At 42.2% G+C, this 25,495-nt stretch overlaps 1 protein-coding gene across 2 annotated transcripts in view; it reads right to left on the bottom strand.

The window, feature by feature from the left end:
• Window positions 1-25,495, bottom strand: part of LOC115127012 (adenomatous polyposis coli protein-like) — a 55,379-nt gene that overhangs the window by 10,860 nt on the left and 19,024 nt on the right. The window contains exons 1-9 of one of the 2 annotated variants that reach the window (XM_029656660.2): window positions 25,176-25,261; window positions 20,848-21,000; window positions 6,854-6,938; window positions 6,523-6,715; window positions 5,936-6,044; window positions 5,624-5,740; window positions 5,249-5,332; window positions 3,822-3,902; window positions 121-222 (exon numbers count right to left, since the gene is read on the bottom strand). In XM_029656660.2, the coding sequence (XP_029512520.2) occupies window positions 121-222; window positions 3,822-3,902; window positions 5,249-5,332; window positions 5,624-5,740; window positions 5,936-6,044; window positions 6,523-6,715; window positions 6,854-6,938; window positions 20,848-20,982 (906 nt within the window). In that variant the 5' untranslated portion in view covers window positions 20,983-21,000; window positions 25,176-25,261. Of the gene's footprint in view, window positions 1-120; window positions 223-3,821; window positions 3,903-5,248; window positions 5,333-5,623; window positions 5,741-5,935; window positions 6,045-6,522; window positions 6,716-6,853; window positions 6,939-20,847; window positions 21,001-25,175; window positions 25,262-25,495 lie in introns of those variants that run through there. The other variant, XM_029656654.2, reaches the window with a different exon arrangement.

Genomic DNA, 25,495 nt, shown 5'->3' with positions numbered 1-25,495 from the left:
CATTTCACAATTCCGTTTTGGACATGCAGGCAGCTCTCATGTGGTTAATTGTTAACGGGGGCTGTTTCATAGTAACAGTAGAACTATATCAACCTGAGGTGTATTAGAATCTCTGGTTACCTTGGTGCCCAGGTGACTGGTCAGTCGGCGGGGCACAGAGTAACTACCCACACCCAAATTTATTTCACTGGCAGAATCCTGATCCAGGCGACTGCTTGAACCCTAAAAGAAATTAAGAAAAACATTTTATCAAGAGAACATCCCTGGTCATCCCTACTACCTCTGATCTGGAGGACTCACTAAACACAAATGCTGTGTTTGTAAATGTTACAAATGCAAGGAGGCTTGTTGAGCAATTAAAATGAACTTCTTTACTTCAGATCAATATGTTAACTCCTACAAAACTCACTCGTCCAATCCTCACACCTCTGTTCATGCACAACGTGCCTCATACATTCTCAAAGCAACAGTATTAAATACTCAACTGAGCTACGACACCATATTACCGAACCCAACTGTAAATTATGAGTGTTGGAGTGTGCCCCTGGCTATCCGTCAAAAACATTGTGCCATCTGGTTTGCTTAACATAGGGAATTTGAAATTGTTTATACTTTTGATACCTAAGTACATCTTGATGTTAAGAATTGATAGCAATCAAGAGTAAACTGACTGAACTCACCCCCCTCCCCCTATGCTCTCCAAATGGACGTTTGCCGTGAGGGCTGATGCCCATGCATCGACTTCTGTTCCCTACTAGTCAGGGGATGCTATTCACGATGACATATTGTTCTATCTCACGATTCCCAAGCATGAAACGGCTCAGTGTGTTGCGTGGCTAGATTGACAAAAAACAGACTCCATGGGATCGAATGACGGACTTTTGCACAGATGGGGCTCTGCACTCTAGTTATGAATGTGTCTCCCTCTGCATTGTATGATACACCCATTGGGCTATAATGGATACACTGTCTGCAAAAGAGCTGAGCGCAGAACTCAGAAACGCAGCAGGTAACATCGACTGTAAACTACATCACGCACGCCTGTTCGCAAAACTACGTGGAGATACGAGATCAGAGCAAGTCAATGCTCTATTTCACACCGAGGAAAAGTGGTTATTGAGGGGAGTGATAAAGATTTTTTTTAAATTGTGAGAGGAACTGTTGTCATTCACAATGGCCTTTGTTGAATTTCTGTGTAATGAAAAAAAAATAAATGTAACAGACATATTTGGGAAACTGAACGAACTAAAAGCAAGCATGCAGGGGAAATTCAAAACAATTCAACAGATGAGTGACCAAATCAGCGAAATCCAGTCGACTGTGATCCTGGCTCAGATGACATGCCAGTAAGTGAAATCCAACAGCTGATCGAGCTGTCATGTGACTGAATGCCGCAGACAACGCATTCATGGTTCACTATTTGGGTTTATTGGCGGGAACCCGGTTACCGAGATTTATTGCCCAAAACCACTCCCTTTTCCGGGGATAAATAAATGTGAGAAACCAGTAAATTATAATACATTATTTATACACACAGCATGAAGTGAACTGTTAAATGATATGCAATGTCTAAATATGGATTCTCTATGGCCTTCACTCTGGTCACAGTACGATGAATCATCGACGCTCAGGGTGGTGACCGACAGCCCATTTCAGTATGTAGACCCATCATGGTAACTTTTTTTTATTTTTATTGTGACAGTTAGACCTACATTTGCAGAAGCAGAGCCTATGCTACAGTAATATAAAGAGCGAATGCATGTTTAAACAAGTATTTTTTTCCATATATAGACACACCCTATGTGTTTTAATAAAATCAACTATTTGCATTGAGCTTGTATGATGCTTTCAGCTTACTGTTTGATGAAATAAAACAAATGACTCAAGAGTGAGCCAGAGATCCAGAGGAAGAAAAGAAAAACCTTGACCTAACCATTCTCCTCCCGCTGGCTTTCGCAGATTCTGCCGTTACTCTCCAGAAGTTGCCAGTAAAAGGTTACACGAGGAGTCGGCAACCTTGTGGAATGCCAATTTATCTCACCATTTATACCAATCTGTGTGCCAGTTATGGTTTTCATATGCACATTTGACGAACAGTTTAATTGAATTTATAATAACGTCTTCATATCGCAAAATCATTGTCATGTGGTTAATCAAAATTCAGACAAGAACGGTAAGACTGGAATTATAATACATTGAATGCATTAACAGAAATTAGCATAACCAAACAAACTAACGGTTAATGTACTACTGGTGATACAGTATATGTGGAAGTGATATAGCCTACACTAACAATCCAAATCAAACAATTCACACAATGACGTTATGAAACAATGTACAAATTGAGGAGAGCACATTCCTGGAGAGAGAAGTGCATTGTGCATCTGGGCACCGCATGGTCAATCTGACGTCTGCATTGGCCATGCAGCATTAACGGCGATACGGCATCTGCAGAAGTCAGGGCATACATACTTCTTGCACTTTGCAGAGCAGTGCAGCGCTGTTGTGAAGGAAGTGGTCAAGGAAGTGAGTTTGTGTTTATACAGGATGTACCGCCCCCATCTACCGTCAACCAATAATGTCAATGCGGAGCTTTACAGAGTCCTCCGCATTGTTACAACATTTGGGAGGCACATGGAGCTCGATTTTGCCTCTGCATGCTTCCCGAGGCTCTGCAATTGTGTCACCCCCTCAATCATGGACACTTATTGACAGTTGTGGCTGCTTTGCGTGATATATTGTTGTCTCTACCTTCTTGCTCTTTGTGCTGTTGTCTGTGCCCAACAATGTTTGTACCCTGTTTTGTGCTGCTACCATGTTGTGCTGCCACCATGTGTTGCTACCATGTTGTTGTCATGTTGTGTTGCTACCACAATGTGTTGTCATGTGTTGCTGCCATGCTATGATGTCGTCTTAGGTCTCTACGTAGTGTTGTGTTCTCTCTTGTCGTGATGTGTGTTTTGTCCTATATTTTTGTTTATTTGTCTTTTTAATCCCAGCAGGAGGCCTTGGCCTTTTGGTAGGCCATCATTGTAAATAAGAATTTGATCTTAACTGACTTGCCTAGTTAAATAAAGGTTAAATACATTTTTTAAATATGGATCCCCACCACATAATCGGATCAAGCATAAATTGCCTTTTAGTCTATGCATCCGCAATGGATTAGTTCACTGAGATGGGCATGTTTTGCTATTGCGCAACAACAACAAAAATCTTGGTCGACCTACAGCCTCTAGACCAAACAATCGACCAGTTGACTAATTGGGGTCAGCCCTAGTTAGCTGAGAATAATCAGAAATAGTGTTAGAATGTTTCGCAATTGACTGCCATTGTCCGAAAGAAATACGTAAACATTGGCTGTTAATTATATCTAAAAAATGCTTGGGAGTCACAAGAATTTTCATATATCCAAATGGGCTCGTGGGCCAAAAAGGTTTGGGAACCCCTGCAGTAACGCTTTAACCTCAAACCTCAGTGATACAACCTACACTGAAGTAAGACACAAATCATTAGAAATAACAGGAAAGTCAAGGCTCTAAGCACAGCCAAAAAGGCAGCTCACGATTGCTCAGCTGAACTTCCCTAACCATCATTGCCAGTCAGGCTAATGGCGGAAGAGATTTTCAGGAGCATAATAGGAGTAAAAGAATCAAATGAATCCATCAAACGTTAACCACAAATCCTGCAAGCAATCTGTGTTTGAGATTGACTACAATTGCAGTTGGACTGTACAGGATCATTCTACAAATCTCCTTGTATCCCATAAAACAATGCTGATTATTTTCAATCAGGTATGAATGGAAGGTAAAAGATTGTCTTACCTGAGAACACCCAGCACTTGGCCCCCCACTGTCCCCTGAAGCCTGGGGTCCTTCACTCTGGCCAGCCTGGTCGTGCTTGCTCTGTGGGTGGGAAAGAAAGACAGATAGAAGGGTCAGACCTCAAGAGGAGAGGAGCAAACCATTAATGTAGCAGGCTAAATGAGGGATGAGAGGAACTAGTCAACAGAGAGAGGATACAGAATCCATCACCTGGAAGGACAGAAGAAGAGGCAGAATCAGTTCAAAGTGGAAATAGAAATCAGTCACCATAGGGCAGGTGGAGAGGGAAAGGAAGGAACGGGAGTGAGAGAGCGTGCAAGAAAGTAGGAGAGGGAGTGAGAGAAGGAGATTGAGAGAGCAAGAAAAATTGAGTGGGGGAGAGCGTTCAGTCACTAAGCTAGCTAGAGCAGCTGCAGGAGCATCAGGCTTCCTCATCCCTGACCTACAAACTGTCGCTCAGTCTGCAGGATTAGTCAAAGAGAGGGGAGTGAAATTAAATGTGTCCAATGAGATTAATCCACTCATGAAGAGAGGGGACACATGAGAGCCAGCACACATGCAGGCTGAGGGACTAGTATACACACACCAACTACACAAACAATTACCAACAGACATAAATGCACACAATGCATGGGCCACCAAATAAGTCCGAAGTGAGATAAAAATGGAATACTGGATGGAACTTCACATTCTAGAGTGGCTTCCAGCATTGTAGTGTTCTTAGGAGCCACAGTAAATAAATGCTGCTCTTGTTTAGGAGATGAGCAGAACACGGCAAAATGATTGGATGAAAGGACAGCGTGTTCAATATAGATTAACAGACACGTCGGATCAGTAACGAAGCATTATTGTACACTAGTCCATGTCTATGAGTTGTTTCTCTGTAATGCAGGGATGTAGGCCATAGGCTAAACACTACAGAACTCATTGCATAGGGAAGCGGGTCGCTATCACCAGTACAACATGGAGGATTAAATAGATAACAGCAAATGGGATGGCTGACTCCGATATGGTATGAGACTCAGATGTAAGCAGCTTTTGGTTCTTTACATGACTAAAAGCTGAACAAACTGTAACCACAGCATGCATGTAGAGATGGAGATGCCCACACAGGCCAGGCAGTAGCCAGAATACAGAGAAAGTGCTGCCAGAAACAACAGGGAACAGAATATCTCATGGTAAATAGATTTAGGGCTGGGTTTACCAAACCCAGATTATGCATGTCCTTGACTAAAACATCCTTTCAATGATTTTTACCCCCCCAGGACTAAACCTAATCTTGTTCCAAGAATCTGTCCCTAAATGTAATTACCGAGATATTATGTCCCTCTCGTTTCTGGCGACAACTTCTCTGGTTGTAGAACATGTCCTCCACGCATGTTCTTGTCATTCTAGTATATTAGGTCTGAGGCTGGTATAGGACGTACCTCTGGTTCTGCAGACTGGGACTGTAAGTGCTGTCGGAGCTTCAGCATGTCCTTCTCAATCTGCTGAATGCGAGCCACCCTCACCTGAAGTACAGCAGGACATTTAGTGGACGTGATCACTCAAAGAGGATGAAATATTTCAATGATGTAACACTGACTGAATAAAAGCATATGTAGAGGCAGAGACAAATGTTCTTGCATTAAGTCCATTTACTAATGTCCAGCCCCCACCCATCTACATCATCTTATCCCACTTACAGTATCCTGTCTGACCACTCTTTTTTTTCCTGTGTGCACGTTTGTATCCTCACTGACTCAACCCATATTCTGCCCTTTCTGTACCTGTATCCATTCATCTCATCCCTCTCTCCTCACCTGTGCCCTCTTCTCCATATCCTGGCAGGTTCCCAGCTGTTCCTCCATGGCGGCTCGGATTTGCCTCGCCTCATACTCCAGTTGCCTACGGGTCATATCAGTCTGCAGGGAGAATTGCTGCGAAAGAAAACAGGAACAACAAAACAACCATCAGTCATGTGATGAAATGGAGTGATTTCTAATATCTAATGCAGAGAGGAGACCAATTGACCATCGCCTCATCTTCATCAGATTATACATACAATTTCTGTATCGCTTTTGACAAGAGTACCCCAACACACTAATAATGCTGGACGACAAATAAACACTTACATTCTCAGTCAGTGGCAGGCTGTCGATCCTCTTGGTGAGGTTCTGCAGCTGTGCGTAATACCAGTCTTTCTCCTTCTCCTCTTTTTCCAGCTCCGCCATCAGTAAAGACCTGACATGACAGAGACAAGCACACCTATTGACATCCAAGATACAAAACACTGACAGAAATCAGAGTGAATTTAAACACTAAATTAAAGACCTAATTCAAAGATACATATGCAGCATTGAAATACTAGAATAAAACAGGGAGGGTGTCCTGAATAAGAGTAAAGTAAAAATGCATCCTGTCTGTGACTAATGCCGGGAATACACTATGCAACCTAACAATGGTGCAGCCCTCAGGCTGTAATGTGATTTGGCTGGGAGAGGGGCAAACCACTCACCAATGAATATTGTTGCAGTAAATCAGTGTATAGCCAAGAATGCATTACTTAAAATGTATAAACAAATGAGAAAATACATCATATGCATGTGGAAGGTATCAGTTAGAACCTGATCGAGACAGTCTGTGAATATATCACTGTTCCAGTAAAATCAGTATATGAACAAATATTGCAATTTGTTATAATACAAGCATAGAAGCTCACCTCTCCTTCTCTAGCTCTTCCAGGTAGCCAGCACTGTCTCGGCCCCCATTGGACACCCCTCTCCTGGGGAAGGAGCCCATATGGCTAGGACTGGGGCTGCTGTCCCCTGACCGCCCAGAGCCTGAGCCCTGCATGGAGGGCAGCTTAGGTCTTAGCTTCACCCCTGGGTAACTGTTAGGATCCAGGCTAATTTCTACAGGAGGAAGGAACATAAAATGTAGGTTATTTAATGGAAGCTTTGTGTTTCAGTGAGCCAATTCTGCCACCTCGTGTGTGCAACAATCGTCCTACATAAGCCTACAATTGGTCTGGCTCTGGCTGAGAAGCTTACTCTTCAGTCTTTCTAGGAGATGGATTTGTTCAGATGAATCGGTAGTCTCTTCTTCAATGCTTCCCTGTAGGTGTTTCAGCACCTCCTGAAACAAAGAAAAAACAAAAATGGGTTTTAATGTATTGTTCGTAAACATACAATCACAAAGAGCAAAGAAAAACATCTTGTAGGCTTATATGACCGCTATCTAGGTGATATGTACATACATCTTTCCAAAGCAGGAAAGAACAGCAATGTTCTTTAAGTTCAGGAACACACATTTGCTTAAGGGGGGGTGTCAACATCTGACAAAAAAATAATAATTTCACACGTGAAAAACATCAAATCAAAACCAACCTGACACACTGCAGTGGAAAATATTATTTTTGGTTCAACCCCACACCATCTCATTCCAGAGATAAGGAGTCGATGGTTTGTGATCCTGCCTGAAGGACAGGGTGGAAGAGAGGAGAAAAAGGTCCATTTGCTAGCTTTGAAGTGCCATCAAATAGCCCCCCCCCCCCCTCTTTATCCCCCTCTTGTCCTCTAAAACAGCCCTGAAGTCCTACAGACTGGCTCCAGTTAGTTTTTTTAATCTAAGCCTTTTTCATCTCACCCAAGCTGTGGAGTGAGGTGAACAGCCATTGATCGCATTGTTAGAAGTCACTCTTCTCCAGCCAGTGTGTCAATTAGATGTTGCCCAGCTGAACGCGAATGGACCTTTGGTAGCCAACATCCCGATCAGGTTCACAGAGCGACGCATCTAATAACGTCAGGGCTTTGAGGGAGAGCTTTCCTCTTTGGAGGAAGAAAAGTGCAACAGTAGCATCAACGAGCGGGGTACTTCATAGCAAAGTGGATGCTATTCAGAAACAAAATGGACTCTTCGTGGATAAGATCTAATGAATTGGTCAGGTGCATTTCTTAGATAGCATGTTTAATGGATCACAGACAGTAGAACCACATTGTAGATCGGACCCTCCGTCGCCACTCCTAGAAGGCATGCCACTAATGGATTTATAAGAAATAAGCCATTGATGCCATAGTGGCGTTGACCTGAAGGGAGGATGCTTCTCTTTTGACTGATAGGTCTCAGTGTACTCTGTAGTCAACATTGTCTGCCACCATGTAGGTCACTTTGAGCACTGTCCCCCCCTATGGACATCATCTCCCTTCATTTCAGATACGGTCCCTGCATGGTTGTGCGTCTCAGTCTCTAGTCTTATTAGATTACAGGCCAACAAACATACAGTAGCCGACAAGAAATATATTGTTTGCTGTAGGCCTATATCCACAAATAAAAAGCTTTTTCTAAAGAACGTAGCCTAAACCCTAGCCTAAAACAGCATACTTAGTACTTAAAGCACCATTAAACCTCTTAAGGATCGGACCCTTTTCAATTTGTGCCTTTGTAGCTCAGGACCTGAAGCAAGTATATGCATATTCTTGATACCATTTGAAAGGAAACACAGACGTTTATGGAAATGTGAATGTAAAAATAACGCATTTCAATCCCCCAATCCCAGGAATGTCATACATGATGGATCATTAGCGTATACACCAACTTTCATACATCTAGATTAGAGGTCGACCGATTAATCGGAATGAACGATTATTTAGGGCCGATTTCAAGTTTTCATAATCGGAAATCTGTGTTTTGGACACCGATTAGGCCGATATATATTTTTTTACGCCTTTATTTAAAATATCAATGCCTTTCTTTAAAATCAATACACAAGTATATCTTTTTAAACCTGCATTTTTAGTTAATATTGCCTGCTAACATGAGTTCCTTATAATTAGGGAAATTGTGTCACTTCTCTTGCGTTCTGTGCAAGCAGTCCGGGTATATGCAGCAGTTTGGGCTACCTGGCTCATTGCGAACTGTGTGAAGTCCATTTATTTCTAACAAAGACCGTAATTAATTTGCCAGAATTGTACATAATTATGACATAATATAAGGTTGTACAATGTAACAGCAATATTTAGCGGTTCCATATTTCACTGAAAGAATACATGTTTAGTTTTTGAAATGATAGTTTGTGGATTCGACCATATTAATGTGTGTTATTATGTTGTTATATTTAAGTCTATGATTTGATATTTGATAGAGCAGTCTGACTGGGCGATGGTAGGCAGCAGCAGCCTCGTACGCATTCAAACAGCACTTTACTGCTTTTGCCAGCAGCTCTTCACAATACTTCAAGCATTGAGCTGTTTATGACTTCAAGCCTATCAACTCCCGAGATTAGGCAGGTGTAACCGATGTGAAATGGCTAGCTACTTAGCAGGGTGCGCGGTAATAGCGTTTCAATCGGTGACGTCACTCGCTCTGAGACTTGTAGTCGTTCCCCTTGCTCCGCGGCTTTTGTGGAGCGATGGGTAACAACGCTTCGAGGAATGCTGTTGTCGATGTGTTCCTGGTTCAAGCCCAGGTAGGGGCGAGGAGAGGGACGGAAGCTATACTATTACACTGGCAATACTAAAGTGCCTATAAGAACATCCAAAAGTCAAAGGTATATGAAATACAAATGGTATAGAGAGAAGTAGTCCTATAATTCCTATAATATCTACAACCCAAAACTTTTTACCTAGGAATATTGAAGACTCATGTTAAGGAACCACCAGCTTTCATATGTTCTGAGCATGGAACTTAAACGTTAGCTTTTTCACATGGCACATATTGCACTTTTACTTTCTTCCCCAATACTTTGTTTTTGCATTATTTAAACCAAATTGAACATGTTTCATTATTTACTTGAGGCCAAATTGATTTTGATGTATTATATTAAGTTAAAATAAGTTAATTCAGTATTGTTGTAATTGTCATTATTACAAATAAATACATTTTTAAAAAGCGTCCGAATAATCGGTATTGGCTTTTTTTGGTCCTCCAATAAAAGAGCCGGTATCGGTGTTGAAAAATCTTAAAACAGGTCGACCTCTAATCTAGATGCGCCGGGCGGGGTGGGTGTGGAGCCAGAGAAAGCAGGGGTTCAAACTGTAGAAACCAGTTCCGACATTTGAATATAAACATTTATTTTATCAAACAAAACTATGCTACATTTTTATCTCCGGGAGCCTCAGGATGACAAATCAGAGCAATATTACTGAATGCAAGTACATTATTTACCTTCAGAGGTGAATGTATCAAACCAGTTGCCATGATAAGGTGTTGTGCACTCAAACAATAGCATGGTACTTTTTTCACTGTAATAGCTACTGTAAATTGGACAGTGCAGTTCGATAACAATTTAAGCTTTCTGCCCATATAAGACATGTCTACGCCCTGGAAAGTTTGCTGTTACTTACGTCATTCTAGTCACATTAGTGCACGTTAGCATCAACCATCCCGGTATAGGGACAACGATCCACTATAGGCTAATGACCAATTTTAAAATGTAACTATGGACATCATGTAGCCTACACCTCAAAGATCTACAGATTTAAAACGCTCTATGCCAGGGTTTGTTAGAGTACGTGTCCTGTCCATAATCAGTTGCCATTACTGTAGAAAACTCCCTTGCTACAGGAGGACTTACCACAATGAACCTAAAAGCGGTGAAAGGACATACTTCTAGAGGAGAATAAGTCCAGCATTAAAACTATTAGGCCTATAATCATACAGCATAACGAGCGAGAGGCTGGGTACGAGCATGTCCATACGACAGTTTGGACCTTGTATTAACAACAATTTTGTGTTGCAGGTCATTCGTCAAAAGTTACTACACATTTCATTCCAGGTTGAATGGGTGTTTATAGTTTGGATATGCCATTTTGTAAGTGGAAGAGAAAGAGTAGTCTGACCTGCGGTGAGGGGAGAGCAAAGGGTCAGAGCAGAGGAGCGATGTCTGACAACATGTCGGGTGACAATGCGGCTGCCCCTCAGAAAACAGGGCTTTCCATCCACCTTGGTTGTCTCTAGCCAGAGAGCAGATAGAGGCCACATCCATCCAGCTGCATTACATTGAAGAGTTTACTCCCAACAGATGACCCGGAGGGTCAGTGTCCGTTGACCTCTACCCCTTAACCTCTGACCCAAGCTCATGCGTCGAGGAGCAAGTCGAAAGAGGGTCTGACAGGAGGGCTGGGCTTTTTTGTAGCTGTGATGCGTTCGCTCTCTCTCTAGAGAGTGTGAGATGTCCAGACGCATCAAACAACGAATGCATTATCAGGCTGGGATAATATGATAAAGAGCCCTTCATTCTATTCGGAGTCACCAGTTCCTAGCAGAACCACTATCCAGACCATCAGAGGTGACAAACATTTTGTTGCTAACGTGAATAGAATACAGCTGACTATACATGAAAGGCCAAGAAGAAAATCCAGATTGATCTCTACTCTAAAAATACCTATCTATAAAAACAATTATAAACTGAGTGCTGATTGGCTGACAATTGTGGTATATCAGACCGTATACCACGGGTACAACAAAACATTTATTTTTACTGCTCCAATTACGTTGTTAACCAGTTTATGATAGCAATAAAGCACTTTGGGATTTGTGATATATGGCCAATATAGCACGGCTAAGGGCTTTGTCCAGGTACTCTGCATTATGTCGTGCATAAGAACAGCCCTTAGCCGTGGTATATTGGCCATATCCCACACCGCCTTATGGCTTAAATAACAATCACGTCATTGATAGTAAATTAAGTTGATGATGGGCTAGTCATTAATGCAAGGCAAGCACAAGGCAAAAGCTCTAGGTCTATCTAAGAAAAGTGCCAAATAAATTAACTCCAGCTCAGGGCTTGCTAACTTGCTAACTAAGTGGCTAGCTTACAAGATTAAGCTTCTTGGTTACAGCAGAGACCATCAATCCCCTCCTGGATCAAGATCCCTGCTGCCTAAATTTGTTTTGTACATCAATGTTTATTTCTTTACGCTTGGAATGAAATGGTGCCACTTCTGTGCACTACCGGTAATACCGTATACCCCGGTATGGTACACACAATCTGGATACCACCCAACCCTTCTCGCACACAAATAAATCCAACAGAGAGACCGGCTAGAATATGAGGAGGGCATCCCTGCAGAGTAATCAGTGCTGCAGTATTCCCTCTAAAACACACACAGGCTTTAAAAAAAGGTAATTCTATGGACTCCAAGTAGCGGAAATCGATGCTGTAAAAGTACCCATCTGCAGAGTCCGAACACAGCACACCGGGGTTTCTCAATCTCATCAGGCTCTCGTTTCATCTGAGCTGGGCTCCCACAAGGCCCTGGGGTTTGGTTGTTGGTTGGCATGCGAGCCTAGGTGGAGGAGGGAGAGTGCATGTGTGCTGGTGGGAGAGAGCGGCTAGGCCATGTCCTGCTTTTGTACTATACTGACTGTAAATGTCCTTGAGAATGAGATGTAAAAAAAAAATATATATATATATATATATATATATATATTTATTTTTACATCACGACACACGTGATGCACAATATGGAAAAAACAAGCATCGATGTTGTCATGGGAAGGCGGACGTGGAGAATGGTGGGTTTAGACTACGAGACTAATGAGTGAAGTATCCTAACTGCTATACTTAAGAGACCCACATCAACATAGATTTGTTTAGAGTCATTTTAGGATTATGGTAGACCAGAAATGAGACTTGAGAAATTAGTTTTTTTATAAATAAATAAAAATCACTTCTTAATAGACAAAATGTCTTGGCTAAATAAAGAAAAATGGAGAGATCTGTTTTGTTCAAAAGCTTTTCATTCATCCGACGTCTGCATTGGCCATGCAGCATTATTGGTGACACGGCCTCAGCAGAAGTCAGGGCATTCACTTCTTGTGCGTCGCAGAGCAGTGCAGAGCTGTTATCAAGGAAGTGAGTTTGTGTTTATAAAGGATGTACTGCCCCCACCTACCGTCAACAAATCATTTCAATGCGGAGCGATACAGAGCCCTCTGCGTTGTTAAAAGATTTGGGAGGTGCATAGCGATGCAGTACAGAGCTCGAGTTGACCTCTGCATGCCTCTGGAGCCTTCGCAATTGCGTCACACCCTCCAGATGGAGCCCCCGACCATATTTTCAAATCAAGCATAAATTGGCTTTTAGTCTAGGCCTCCGCAATGGATTAGTTCACTGTGTGTGTGTGTGTGTTACTGCTCGACTAAAACAATCTCGGTCGAACCAACAGCCTAACGAACAAACAATCGACAAGTCGACTAATTGGGGTCAGCCCTAGAAGACACACAGACAAACACCTTTGATGATGTCATATTGCTTTGTCATATTATGACTGTTCATTTGATAGAACATGACATGAAGAGAATCAAAGCCACACGCGTTGATACGCCATGACAGGACACTGTCACTAACTGAAATTATTCCTTCCCCCATCTGGATCCCAGAGCTGCCTGAACATGGGTTATGTCCCACAGAGCACCCTATTCCCTATATTGTGCACTACTTTTGACCAGGGTCCATATGGTTCTGGTAAAAATAAAAAATAAAGTAGCACACTACGTAGGGAATAGGGTGCTATTTGGGATGCAAGTCCTGGCCTGACAGTTGTCACTGGGAATGATCCACTAGTTGTCACAAGGATTTTTAAGTCAGCCAACTTCTTCAGAAACTTTCTGCCAGGAACTTAAAATATAGCAAAAACAACATTTCACTTGACATAACTCCTTCCCACATACGGGATAACATGAATGAAGATTTTTAGTGTAGTACTTATCTAAAGCTCTAGGGTTTATGTTAAGTAGGCTGCATAAGATAAACGTTCAAATTGTGTGAGTGTTTGTAACCATAGTTATCTAACTAAAATGGAGCTCGTTGTGCTGTGTGTAATTGGCTTGGTGGGTAGGAAAGAAAGGAAGCCTGCTCTGTGCTCCTTGATGAAGAGTGTGGTGTTCGTGCTCTCGTCTCCCTGCAGCTGTTAGAGCCTGGTTGCATCCCAAATGGCACCTTAGTGCACTGTATAGGGACTACTTTTCAAATGGCACCTTATTCCCTACATAGTGCACTACTTTTGACCAGAACCCTATTGGCCCTGGTCAAAAGGAGTGCACTCTAAAGGGGATAGGATGCGTTTTGGAGCCCCTGGGCCCTGAGGAGAGAGGAAATGGCTGGAGGACAGGAAATGAGAGGCACATTCATTAGATACAATGTGTGGAAGGGAGAGACAAAAAAAATAAAAGACATCCTGCCTTCTTTGAGGTGCAGAGGGAAGGGAGCGCCTCAGAAGCAGCAGTGTCTGTGTGTGTAAAAGCGTGCTCTAAACATGCCAGGGGGAGAGATACTGTTTCTGATGAATATGAGACTGGATTACCACAGGGGAAAAGGCAGACTGTTTGTAATCTCATCCATTAGTCATAAACATTATCCACCCCTTGAATTACCTAATTAGTTATGATCTCAACAGGGGTTCTCCCCGGTAAGGAATACTATGGAGGAGATATTACGACAAGATAGGCCTAATACTTCACTTGGTTGCAAATTATAACCCTTCCCCCTATTTAGAATATGCAGAATCTTTGCACTACAGTCATTGTGATTTTACTACTTAGGCTACCGTTAACCAACAAAACACTTAATTTACTACAGCCTAGGCTAAGTATTAGGTTAAACCCTATTTAGTAAGGAGGATGCAATAGCCTGCTCTCTACGGCGCTATATAGTCCAGGAAGGAAATAAGAACAATACAGGTCAACAATGAATGCCGCTGTGGCCCCAAGTGCAAGAATTACTGTGACGTTGGCCCAGTGGTTCGATTTTACAGTGACTTCAATACGATGGTGTGTTTTCTTCTTGCCAGAGTGAGGATTTGTATTATCAAGTGAAGAATAAGCCAGCAAAAACTGTACAAGTATTTCCAAAAGAAAACAAGGCAACAGTAAACATATCTCCCACAAATTATGCAGATACCACCACCCTAATTTTGTAAATGACGGATCTCTACGGTAAGAAGCATCGTTCACCCGAGTCCAAATCGGGCCAGTGTTGTCTGAGATATTGTATGTGACAAACATACTAGCGGATGGAGACAGATGCACAGCCCCCTCCCTGATTTCATCGTGGGGGACAATGCAACAGGAACAAACTGAACCGAATCACAAGAGTACTAACAAAATAAAAACGTTTTGTACACTTAAACCAACCGTCGGCGTGCGACCATAAAATTGATCTTTTACAGGTGATGACATTGCTATCCACATTACACAATGAATAAATGTGACTCATTAACCGTTTACAGCATCAATGTCTGGTTAGATCATGGAACGGAGAGCCTAGCTCAAACGTGACAATTATTTAAACATTACCTGTTTTGTTTAACAAGTTTTCTTATTTGATATCTCCTCAAAATCCCTAAGCCAAACCCAGGCTGATACTGTATCTGCAGCTACACAAAAAGGGTGCGCCAGCCACTTCCCCCCCAGTGTGAAATATCTGGTTGCAGAGTAGCAGGTAGCATAGCCCTAGGCTTACTAAATTCACTAAGTTAGCAGTATTTTCCATTTGCGCAAGAGCAGACCAACTACGCAGACCTGATCGAGTGAATTGTTAATAGATAGCTAAGTGCTGAATGTGCCACTCTAAGGGTAGAGCCAGCAGACCCCCTGCCTCACACACCCAAAAGTGAGACTGAGGCAAACCCCAAACTCAGCTCCAAACCTACTGAGATAAAAGGATGTTTCATCAGTGTTGGACAAGTAACAGAGGAAGACTCTTCCCAGCTAAGGGAAGCACAGAGACCCTCACTCAAATGCCCAAAATAGAGAGGCAAACCCCAACCAGCTCCAAAGCTACTGAAAAGTGTGTAGACAGTCTCAAATACTGTGAGTAAGACTGATGACACATACTGCAACACTCTCCCTAGCCATGACTAATAGCTAATGACTGACTAAGCTTGTACCAAAAATATACCAAAGCAAGTCCCAACATGCTGAGTCCGTACACGCATTTATTACAAGGAAATGGAAAGGCAACATCGCAAAAAAACGCTCTACAAAAGCAGTAAGCTCTCAGACTGAATAACAAATCAACCCTTAGCCCGCATGCTCTAGGCATTTGATTAGATCAGAGGATTAGATTGGTGTAAGCAATATGGCAACAATTCCACAGTCTATCAGAGGGCAAGATAGGCACTACCAGCCTACTCCCATCCTGTCAGATCAACACAAAAGGATAGAGGCTAGGGGTTGATTTGGGATTCAGGAAAGGATACACAATCTTGTCCTTACTTACATTTGAGTCATTGAGCAGACACTCTTATCCAGAGCGACTTACAGTTAGTGCATTCATCTTAATAGCTAAGTGAGATAATCACAGTAAGTAATCGGCAAAGTCAGTACTAGCAGGAAAAGACAAATGAAGGTTTAAAAAAAAAAAAAAATGTTGGGGAAGGAGTGGGGGGATAAAACAGATGTCTTATTTACAATAGTCTACTTCATGGGCAAGGGAGTAGGGAGCCCCCATAGCCAGTCATCTCCTCATTAGCATGCATGGTATAGCACCATCCGTCCTCCAGGGAGGCACTGGCATACTGAAGCCAACCCAGGGAGCGCTGCCTGCCTCTGGGGTGAGAAAGAGATGGAGGGGCTGGCCGGTTAGTTGGTATCGCTGCACAGCCAAAATCTCTTTCATTCACATTGAGGCTGAGTCCCAAATGGCACCCTTATTCCCCATGTACAGTGCCTTCAGAAAGTATTCATACCCGTTGACTTCTACATTTTATTACAGCATGAAATAACTAGGGACATGTTGGCCGAGAATACAAACTTGATAGGCCTTCCATCCATGGAGTGTTAGAATCACCTTTGGCAGAGATTACAGCTGAGAGTCTTTCTGAGCAAGTCTACGAGCTTTGCACACCTGGCTTGTAAAATATTTGCACTTTTTTATATTTTTTACAAATTCTTGAAACTGTCAAATTGGTTGTTGATCATTGCTAGACAGCCATTTAAGTATTGCCATACATGTTGATGTTTTAGGGTATTGTCCTGCTGAAAGGTGAATTAGTATCCCAGTGTATTGGAAAGCAGACAATCAGGTTTTCCTTTAGGATTTATCCTGTGCCTAGCTCGATTCCGCTTTTTTAGATTAAAAAAAACTCCCCAGTACTTGCCGATGACAAGCATACCCATAACATGCCACCAGGGGTCTTTTCACAGTCCCCAGATCAGGAACAAATTCGAGAAAGCGTACAGTATTAGAGACATTATTGTTCCATCTCATATTGCTCAAGTGAACCGCAAACCTGGTTTCAAAAAAACAGATCAAGCAAAACCTCACAACACCTCTCCCCTATTTGACCTATATTGTTTGCGTATGTATTGATATGTAGGCTACTTTTTTTAATGTAGTTCTGTCCTTGAGCTGTGGTCTATAAATATTCTGTATTATGTCATGTTTCATGTGGATCCCAGGAAGAGTAGCTGCTGCTTTTGCAACAGATAATGGGGATCCTAATAAAATACCAAAATAACATGATTCCGCCAACAATATGCTTGAAAATATGAGCGGCACTCAGTGATGCGTTAGCCCCAAACATAACACTTTGTATTCAGACATTTCTTTACATCTTTTGCAGTTTTACTTTAGTGCCTTATTGCAAACGTGATGCGTGTTTTGGAAAAGGTTTATTCTGTACAGGCTTCCTTTTCACTGTCAATTAGGTTAATATTGTGGAGTAACTACAATGTTGCTGATCCGTCTTCTCCCATCACAGCCATTTAACTCTGTTTTAAAGTCACCATTAGCCTCATGGTGAAATCCTTGAGCAGTTTCCTTCCTCTCTGGTAACCGAGTTAGGAAGGACGCCTGTATCTTTGTAGTGACTGGGTGAAATTAATTACACTTTGGATGGTGGATCAATAACTTCAGAATGCTCAAAAGGGATATTCAAAGTCCATGCAACTTATGGGACTGAACTTATTTAGTCTTGCCATAACAAAGGGGGTTGAATACTTAGACTCAAGATATTTCAGCTTTAAATGTTTTATTAATTGTACATAGTACTTCCGGCGCCGACAGAGATGGCCCCCTCGCTTTGCGTTCCTAGGAAACTATGCAGTATTTTGTTTTTTTACATTGGTACCCCAGGTAATCTTAAGTTTCATTACATACAGTCAGGAGGAACTACTGAATATAAGAGCAATGTCAACTACTCTATACCATCTACTCCATCTTGCCTATGCCGTTCTGTACCATCACTCATTCATATATCTTTATGTACATATTCTTTATCCCTTTACACTTGTGTGTATAAGGTAGTAGTTTTTGGAATTGTTAGGTTAGATTACTAGTTGGTTATTACTGCATTGTCGGAACTAGAAGCACAAGCATTTCGCTACACTCGCATTAACATATGCTAACCATGTGTATGTGACAAATAAATTTGATTTTGATTTGATAGTTGTAAAAATGTCTAAAAACATAGATCATTTTACTTTGACATTATGGGGTATTGTATGCAGGCCAGTGACACAAAATCTCAATTTAATCCATTTTAAATTCAGGATGTAACAACAAAATGTGGAAATCTGAAAATACTTTTCAGAAGGCACCATAGTGCACTACATTTGACCAGGGCCCATAGTAGTGCACCATATAGGGTGCCATTTGGGACGCATTCTAAGAAAAGAAAATGGGTGGGGGAGGCTGGAAGATAAAGAAGGTCCTGATAATCTCCCTCTCCTCCCTGCTAAAGGGACTGGGGTGGCTAGATTCATTATATAGGCTACTAGCGTGTAAATTGGCTAGGATGAATAATGCATGGAGTAATCTTCTACTGCCGGCTGTTTGCATCCAAGAAAATATGGCAGTAGTGAATGAGTGGTCATATTGGGTTACTGTTACATTAGACAACATTTCCATAATGCCCAGACAATGTCTGTAAACTAGTAGGTCTATACACAGAACAGTATTGTATCTTCATATAGTACATTAAGATAAGTGTTTCAGGCCACACACACACACACGACCATGGGGAGTATATCCCCCATTCTTATCATGCAGCTGCCCTATAATAGGCTCAATATTGTTGTGTGGAAAAACAGGGCAAGTAAGCTTTGAGTTTTTACCTGAGAAACAGAAATGCCCTTGGTACAACTTGGGCAACTAAACCATTATCACATCCACTTTCCTTCTCTTGTTTTCATTTGACTGTCCCTCTTTCTTACAAATGCATTATCAGGAGATGAGTATATTGGAGTGTGTTTCCCGACTACATTCACTGCTACATGGAAGAGCGTAGTGCTCCCTAATGTGAGGTGGCACCAGTGACTACCCAGGGGCGCATTGTGGGGTAGAAGACATTGGCAAAGACTGTTGAGAACCAAAGTCTTCCTGTGAGAAGAGAAAAGCCCTGGGACTTAGATCACCTCTTGTATCCTCAGCCTGCCAGGTCACATCATCCAGTTACGCAACCAAGCAAGCTGGCACATCCAACCACTCTGTGTGTGTGTGCATGTGTGCGCATGTGTGCGTGCATGCGTGTGTGAGCGAGAGAGAGACATTCAACAGCCTAGCTCAGGATGGCAGCTCCTCTCATGAACAGACTTAGGTTGTGTGAGAAAGTGTCAGTAACCAAATTTTTCATCAAAACACCTCAAAGTGCATTGGAGGAGAGGATCAACGGAGATTCCTTGGGCCTCCAATGAGCTTTCAGAGGAATTGATTAAACAAGGATCTGACAGCTAGTAAATAGGGCCGGGCATTACATGAAATTAATTCAATGAATTAGAATGTTTTTGAACAATATTCCAAAGGTTTTTCTTTTATTCGTTTTGAGCTTTTATGTTCGCTTCTTCTCATGTCTTTTTGGCCTCGTCTCCTTCGCTCCTTCTGTGCTGTGTGCACCTTCCCCCTCCCACAGACACCAAGCCCCTGCCACTCAACAACACAGATGAAAGGTCACGTCTTCCCTCTCTAACAAGCAGTTTCAACTCGGTATTTGCGGTTTGGTCCAACATAATCCATCATATGGACACCAAAAAACATTGAGGCATTTTACCGTAATAGAGGAAGTTAACCTTTTCCAAGCAATATCCTTTTTATGTTTCAACTCGTCAAATTGCACAAAGAGCAGACAAAAACGGGAGCATCAATGAACATCGATTCTGGAAAATGAATGCTCAGTTTGTTGCGCGCGGCATTGCATTACCACAAGCAGCATTTTAGCCACAGACTTATGCTAGCTGTCTAGTCATTTTAATAAAAGTGCAATGAGCATTAAAAAAAACTCCTATATAAAAGGAATTGGCAACTCGTTCTCATTCTGAGAAATAAGGAAGGCCTCTTGATTTCAACATCTGAACAAAGTGGACAGGCTAGCATGCTGATCAAACAGTTGGAGATGGACAGAAGGTTGTGTTCGTTACAATTAAACTGTTCTACCTGGTTTGCAAGCAAATAGAGCCAAGCTGGCTAGACTTGAAATATAAAGATCAGCTGGCTACTCACTAGCACATGGGCCTGTGCTTGAGATTGTTTATGAGACCTGTGTTCATTTTCTATAATGCCTGCTATAAGAAGTTAGTCATTATTAAGGAATGTGCATTATGCATGGTTGTGGGTAAATTTGTAAACAAAAGGGCATTGTCATAGACGTGAAAGACAGTTCAGTGGTTTGTGCAGAAAAAGCATGTTTGAGTTCTGGGATTTTGTTGTTTTTATGTCCAGTTAGCCTTTAATGCAAGTGAGCATCAGGAAGAGGCCAGTGTTGCTGCTGCAGTCATGCGATTGCAGAGTTTGCAAAAAAATTATAAAAATGGGAAATGGATTGATGAAAAAAAGGAATAATTCTGCCAGGTAGGCAATAGGCTACTTTGTAGTTAACATTTAATTTTATGGGGTCCTGGGTTAGAGGAAAGGCTGGGTTGTGTTCAGTGGGCATGAAATGGAAGGGAAAGCTTAGAAAAAGGAGTGGAACGGGGAGAGCCTATCATCTGTACTTATCCAATAAAGCCTGTTTGCATTTTACATTGCAAAATGTTTTGCTACAGTGTCACATAACGAACAAACATGGGTTCTTAGTAAATAATAAAAAATCTGTTTTCTGCCTTTTACCTTCATATTGGAGGCTTCGGTCTCCAGTTTGGTCAAGTGGTTTGAGTTGTCCTCAAGCTCTTGTCGAAGGTTGGAGTTCTCCATCTTCAGTATCTCCACTTGCTTCAGCAGCTGATCATAAGATGCTGCAGCCATCTTGGACTACCTCTTGACCTAAGAGGACGAGGACACATTACGACCATTAAGGTTTTTTCAGCTCCGCCTATCAAACTGCCCATAAAACGGACGTTGCCTAATCGTCATTAATCCATAGGCCTACATTTTCATTGATGTGTAAAATGACATTACAGTCAGAGGTGAGGGAGTGATCATGACAATGTCAATTAATATCCATCTCAAAAGAGAAAATAGTGAATTTATCAAGGCTTTAATAACCCATCACCATTAATTACATTGATAGCTCCATGGTAAATACATGTTCAGCAATGGTTAGCCTAGATGATCATTTGAAGCTATTTTCTGCTACACAGGCAGGACTTAGGCAAGCCTTGATAGGGCCAGTCGCTCGAGGGCCCAAGCACGTAGCTCAGAATAAGATAGCAGTGGATTGTATTAAAATAAAAGGCATCACTCAAGATTCAATTAAACATTTGAGAAAGTAGGGTCAGATCTAGAAAATCAGAATTGTAAATGCCTGCTACGGCTTTGGGATAAGAACAATTCTAACATACACACAGATTGGAAAACACTAGACTTGTGAATAATTTACACCCGGGTAGATTTTGCTTTACTGCGTTCCCCCTTCTAGGATTTTGAACAAATGACACTTGATGAAAGTGATGGCCTAATTATGACAATTCTGGCTTTCACCATAATTGTACTATAGGAGGTTTGTTATTAGGCTACCTTTTAGCTAAATGTCTTCTGAAACAATATTGCATAGACAAGAATAAAAAGATCATACAAAAGACAAAATGGATGGTCAAATGATTTCAACTGAAAATCTTCACTGCAGAGGAAGCCCAATCCACAGGCAGACACTGATGAGATGGGCAGCAGCAGACAGAGCAGAACGGTACCATCCCACCTGTCAAGTGGTTAATTGCCAAATACCACAGACATGACATCCACTCCATTCTCAATAGACACGGCCATAAGCGGTACTACCTAATTAAATAGAAAACGTATATCATAACGATAAGCAGATTAAGCACATTCTACAACACGATATTGATATTCCACACAACATAGGCCATGTCCACTGACGTTAAAATCTCTGTGCAATTTAGGGCCAATATGTAGGCTATACACTTGATGCATGATACTAAAGACCACACAGTGCATTCCAACTAGGCCACGTTTAAAAGGCAGGCTTATTAATGTGTTAACCTCGCTCTTGCGGCAATCAGCTGAGAAGACGAGATCTAGAAGACAGAAGATGGGCTCGGCAGCTAAGGGAACACCATTACTCGCGCGCCACACAGCCCCATACTGCCATGTGAAGACAACTCAACACGACAGAGGGGCACTCGCTCGTCTCGCTAAGGAAAAGTTTGTATTTTTAGATCATCCATTATAGAGAGGGTGGAGGGAAGCAGCAAGCGGGCGGGTATTAACTAGATCACTGCGGTGGAAAAATGTATCACTCTATTGTTACTAAATTAATCAGTGACATGTTAGATATCAGCAATGGCCTTGGCATGCAGACCTTTCAAAGGATCTCTTCCTTTGCCAGTTGTGCGTGGCAGAAGGCTTCAGCTGCAAGCATACAGCGTAGAGCTAACTGACTAGCCTACACAGTTGCCTATATTACCCACAGTTCGACAATGACTAATCAAAGCAACTTCAGTGCCCTATTAGTAATTATGAACCATGGCCTTGGTTGCAACATTGTTCTGGTTTCCAAGGCTAAAATGATTTGTTTGACAAAGTTCTAGACAAGATGAGCAATTCCAATTCTGATCCAACTGAATTCAGCGAGTCAATTAGACTGGGTTGATTGGGCAGTGAGTCTGTAAATGTCAATATTGCCCTCACTAGGATGGAGCCGATACACAGGATGGGCAGAGAAGAACACTCAGGAGCATTCCAGAACCACTTAAGTCTAAAATTCAACATTCCAGAACAACCCAGTGAATTCTGTCAATGCACTGGCTGATGCGCAGGGGTAACCAAAACACATTTCTAAAACACCACCATCACCAAAATTGGATCAGGGGAGGGACATTTTTCTTCTTTTATTGATACACTGCCACTTCATGCATTTACAATACAGGGGAGAATTGCAGGTGAGACAATACATTCCCCTGTTTACAGATGCAGACCGAGGTAGTTCAATTTGCGGCCATTTTGGAGATTCAATTCCAGCCTCCGCCATAAAAAATAAAAAAGAGAGAGCGCTTATCATCACCATAATTTAACAGCCAGTATAGTGCTGACTCTGAAGGGGACTGGGATCATGAGGTTGCAATGCTGAGATGATTGTTTCACTATGCCCCAGTGTCATATTAACATTAAAACTATTATATTATAGTGAATACAGCGGTTTGTGTTAGATAGTTATGCAACTTGTAATAAAAATTACACAAGCCTCTATGGGGAAGATAACTAGTCAGTTGCACAACTGAATGCATGCAAATGAAAACTAGTTATTGCCTTTCCTTTTCCAGTTCCATAATTGCATTTGCAATTACATCAACATCCAAATCAGTTTCTAAATCGAATGATCATTTAGGGCCATCTGCATCTCCATCATCGCACTATTTCCATATTCGCCTACTTCTCCGCACAGCCCCATAATGTACACAGTTATCGCCTCAAGGTTTAGTAATTTATTTCCTGCAGATATTAGGCTAATGTTCTGAGATTTTAATTAGGCTAGTAGGCTACATTGATTCCATTCTAGGTGAAAAACGAGTGTGCATTTAGTAGGTTAGTCCATGGATGAAAACACACTGCTATTTATTTTATGAATAATCCAACGGACCAATACAATGACTAATGCCCATCGGCACAATATGTTAAAAAAAAAAAATCTAGAATCTTACCATGTCCACTCCCTCTGCATACTTAGCTATGCCCCCACAGAATTCAACCCACTAAAAACCAGTCAGTAATATCACTAGAGAAAACAAAGCAACATCGAACAAAGCAAACCGCTAATAGCACTACCATATAAACCTGTCAAATTTAGCCTACAAAGGGTTTAAAGGGGGTGCGAGCAATGAGAAGCAAAGGGGGAAAGAGCGAATGAAAGAACAGAGGGGGCTGAGGAAGAAGAGGACTGCCTCTTACTACCTCATGAATATTGCATCAATCTTCTCAAAATGCATCTCCTGCTTAAATTGAGCAAATTCTACATTTTACCGGTTGATGCTTGCTGGTGCATTAAAATGAATAATGAAAAGGATACACCTTGTGTAGGTCCATCAGTAATGGTTTCCAATTCAGAGCCAATTCTCTCTGCGTCCTACCCACCGTGTAAACGCCTCCCTCTCTCCAAATGAGGATTCCATCTTGACACGATAAAACAACCAGGCAGGCGCTTACATTTCCCTTTCGCCTGACACTGGCAGGGAATGTAGCACTACACTGGATGGATAAGGTTTTCTGCGTGTGTGTGTGTGACACTGTATGGTGGATACCCCCTAAGCAGATAGCTAGACCAGAAAAACCCTGCAGTCAGCTGCAGAGCGTCAAATGCCCTTCCCTTGACACCACAAAGAAACAGTAGGCAGCCACTTAGTGGCGTTAGCCTACACTTGGCCCAACTAACCCGGCGCTACACACAATACAACCAGGGATTAACCAATGACGAAGTCAACACAGACTAAGACAACCACCGACAGACCAACCCCATAGCAACCAGAGAAAGACAGCATCACACAGCCACAATGACATGTCTGCTTTGTTTGAGCAAAACCGGTCGCTAGGCTAACCAGCAGAATCCTAAGGACCAGCCCACTCTTCTCCTCCACCATCTTAGTACACCACACACACCAGCAGCACTGATATTTTGGGCATTTGGCCATGAGCAGGTTCTCATTCACCTCATTTTTCCAATCCTTTACTTGTTTTCCTTTCCTCCTCAAACACAATGCAGGTTTTTTTTCTTTTCACACAGCCCTTGCAGTGATGATAAAGTGAGAGTAGAGGATGCATGCAATGAATGCACATCCCCCACACCCTCAGTCCTCTTCCTCCCTCTCCCACCAACCAACCATCAAAACAAAAGGCTTAGTGGCTATGCCTCACTATTCACACTAGCTGCTCCCTGCCTGCCCCTAATCCCCATTAACAGACAGAATTTAAAAAACGTTTCTCTCAATTTTTTGTCCATCATTGAAAGGAAGAGGGGGTCTTTAAAAACACAGAAAGGAAAACCTTACCCCATTTCGGTAGCAGTGACATTCTCCATCCCATCTCCCTCAACTGTGTCAGACGTGGAAAGCTCATCCAGCCAGCACCCGGTCACATGATCACCCGGTACAGCCAATCACCTGGCAGCGAGACCAGGGACAGCCTTGTTTTGCTGTTTCCGTGGTTGGTTCTGCAGTGACCGATGCTGGCTGGCTGGCTTCCAGCTCTGTGGCACAGCTGCTTCTCCTGGCCGACTCAATTAGGGCTCTTTTTGTGAAGGGTGCTGGTGGGAGCCGCAGGCACAGGACAGCAGACCAGGGAGGGAGCGGGGTGACGGGGTGTGATGAGG

This window comes from Oncorhynchus nerka, linkage group LG4 (genome assembly GCF_034236695.1).
Source record: "Oncorhynchus nerka isolate Pitt River linkage group LG4, Oner_Uvic_2.0, whole genome shotgun sequence".
Classification (NCBI taxonomy): domain Eukaryota; kingdom Metazoa; phylum Chordata; class Actinopteri; order Salmoniformes; family Salmonidae; genus Oncorhynchus; species Oncorhynchus nerka.
The sequence above is the reverse complement of the archived record's forward strand: the minus strand, read 5'-3'. Positions and strand labels throughout refer to the sequence as shown.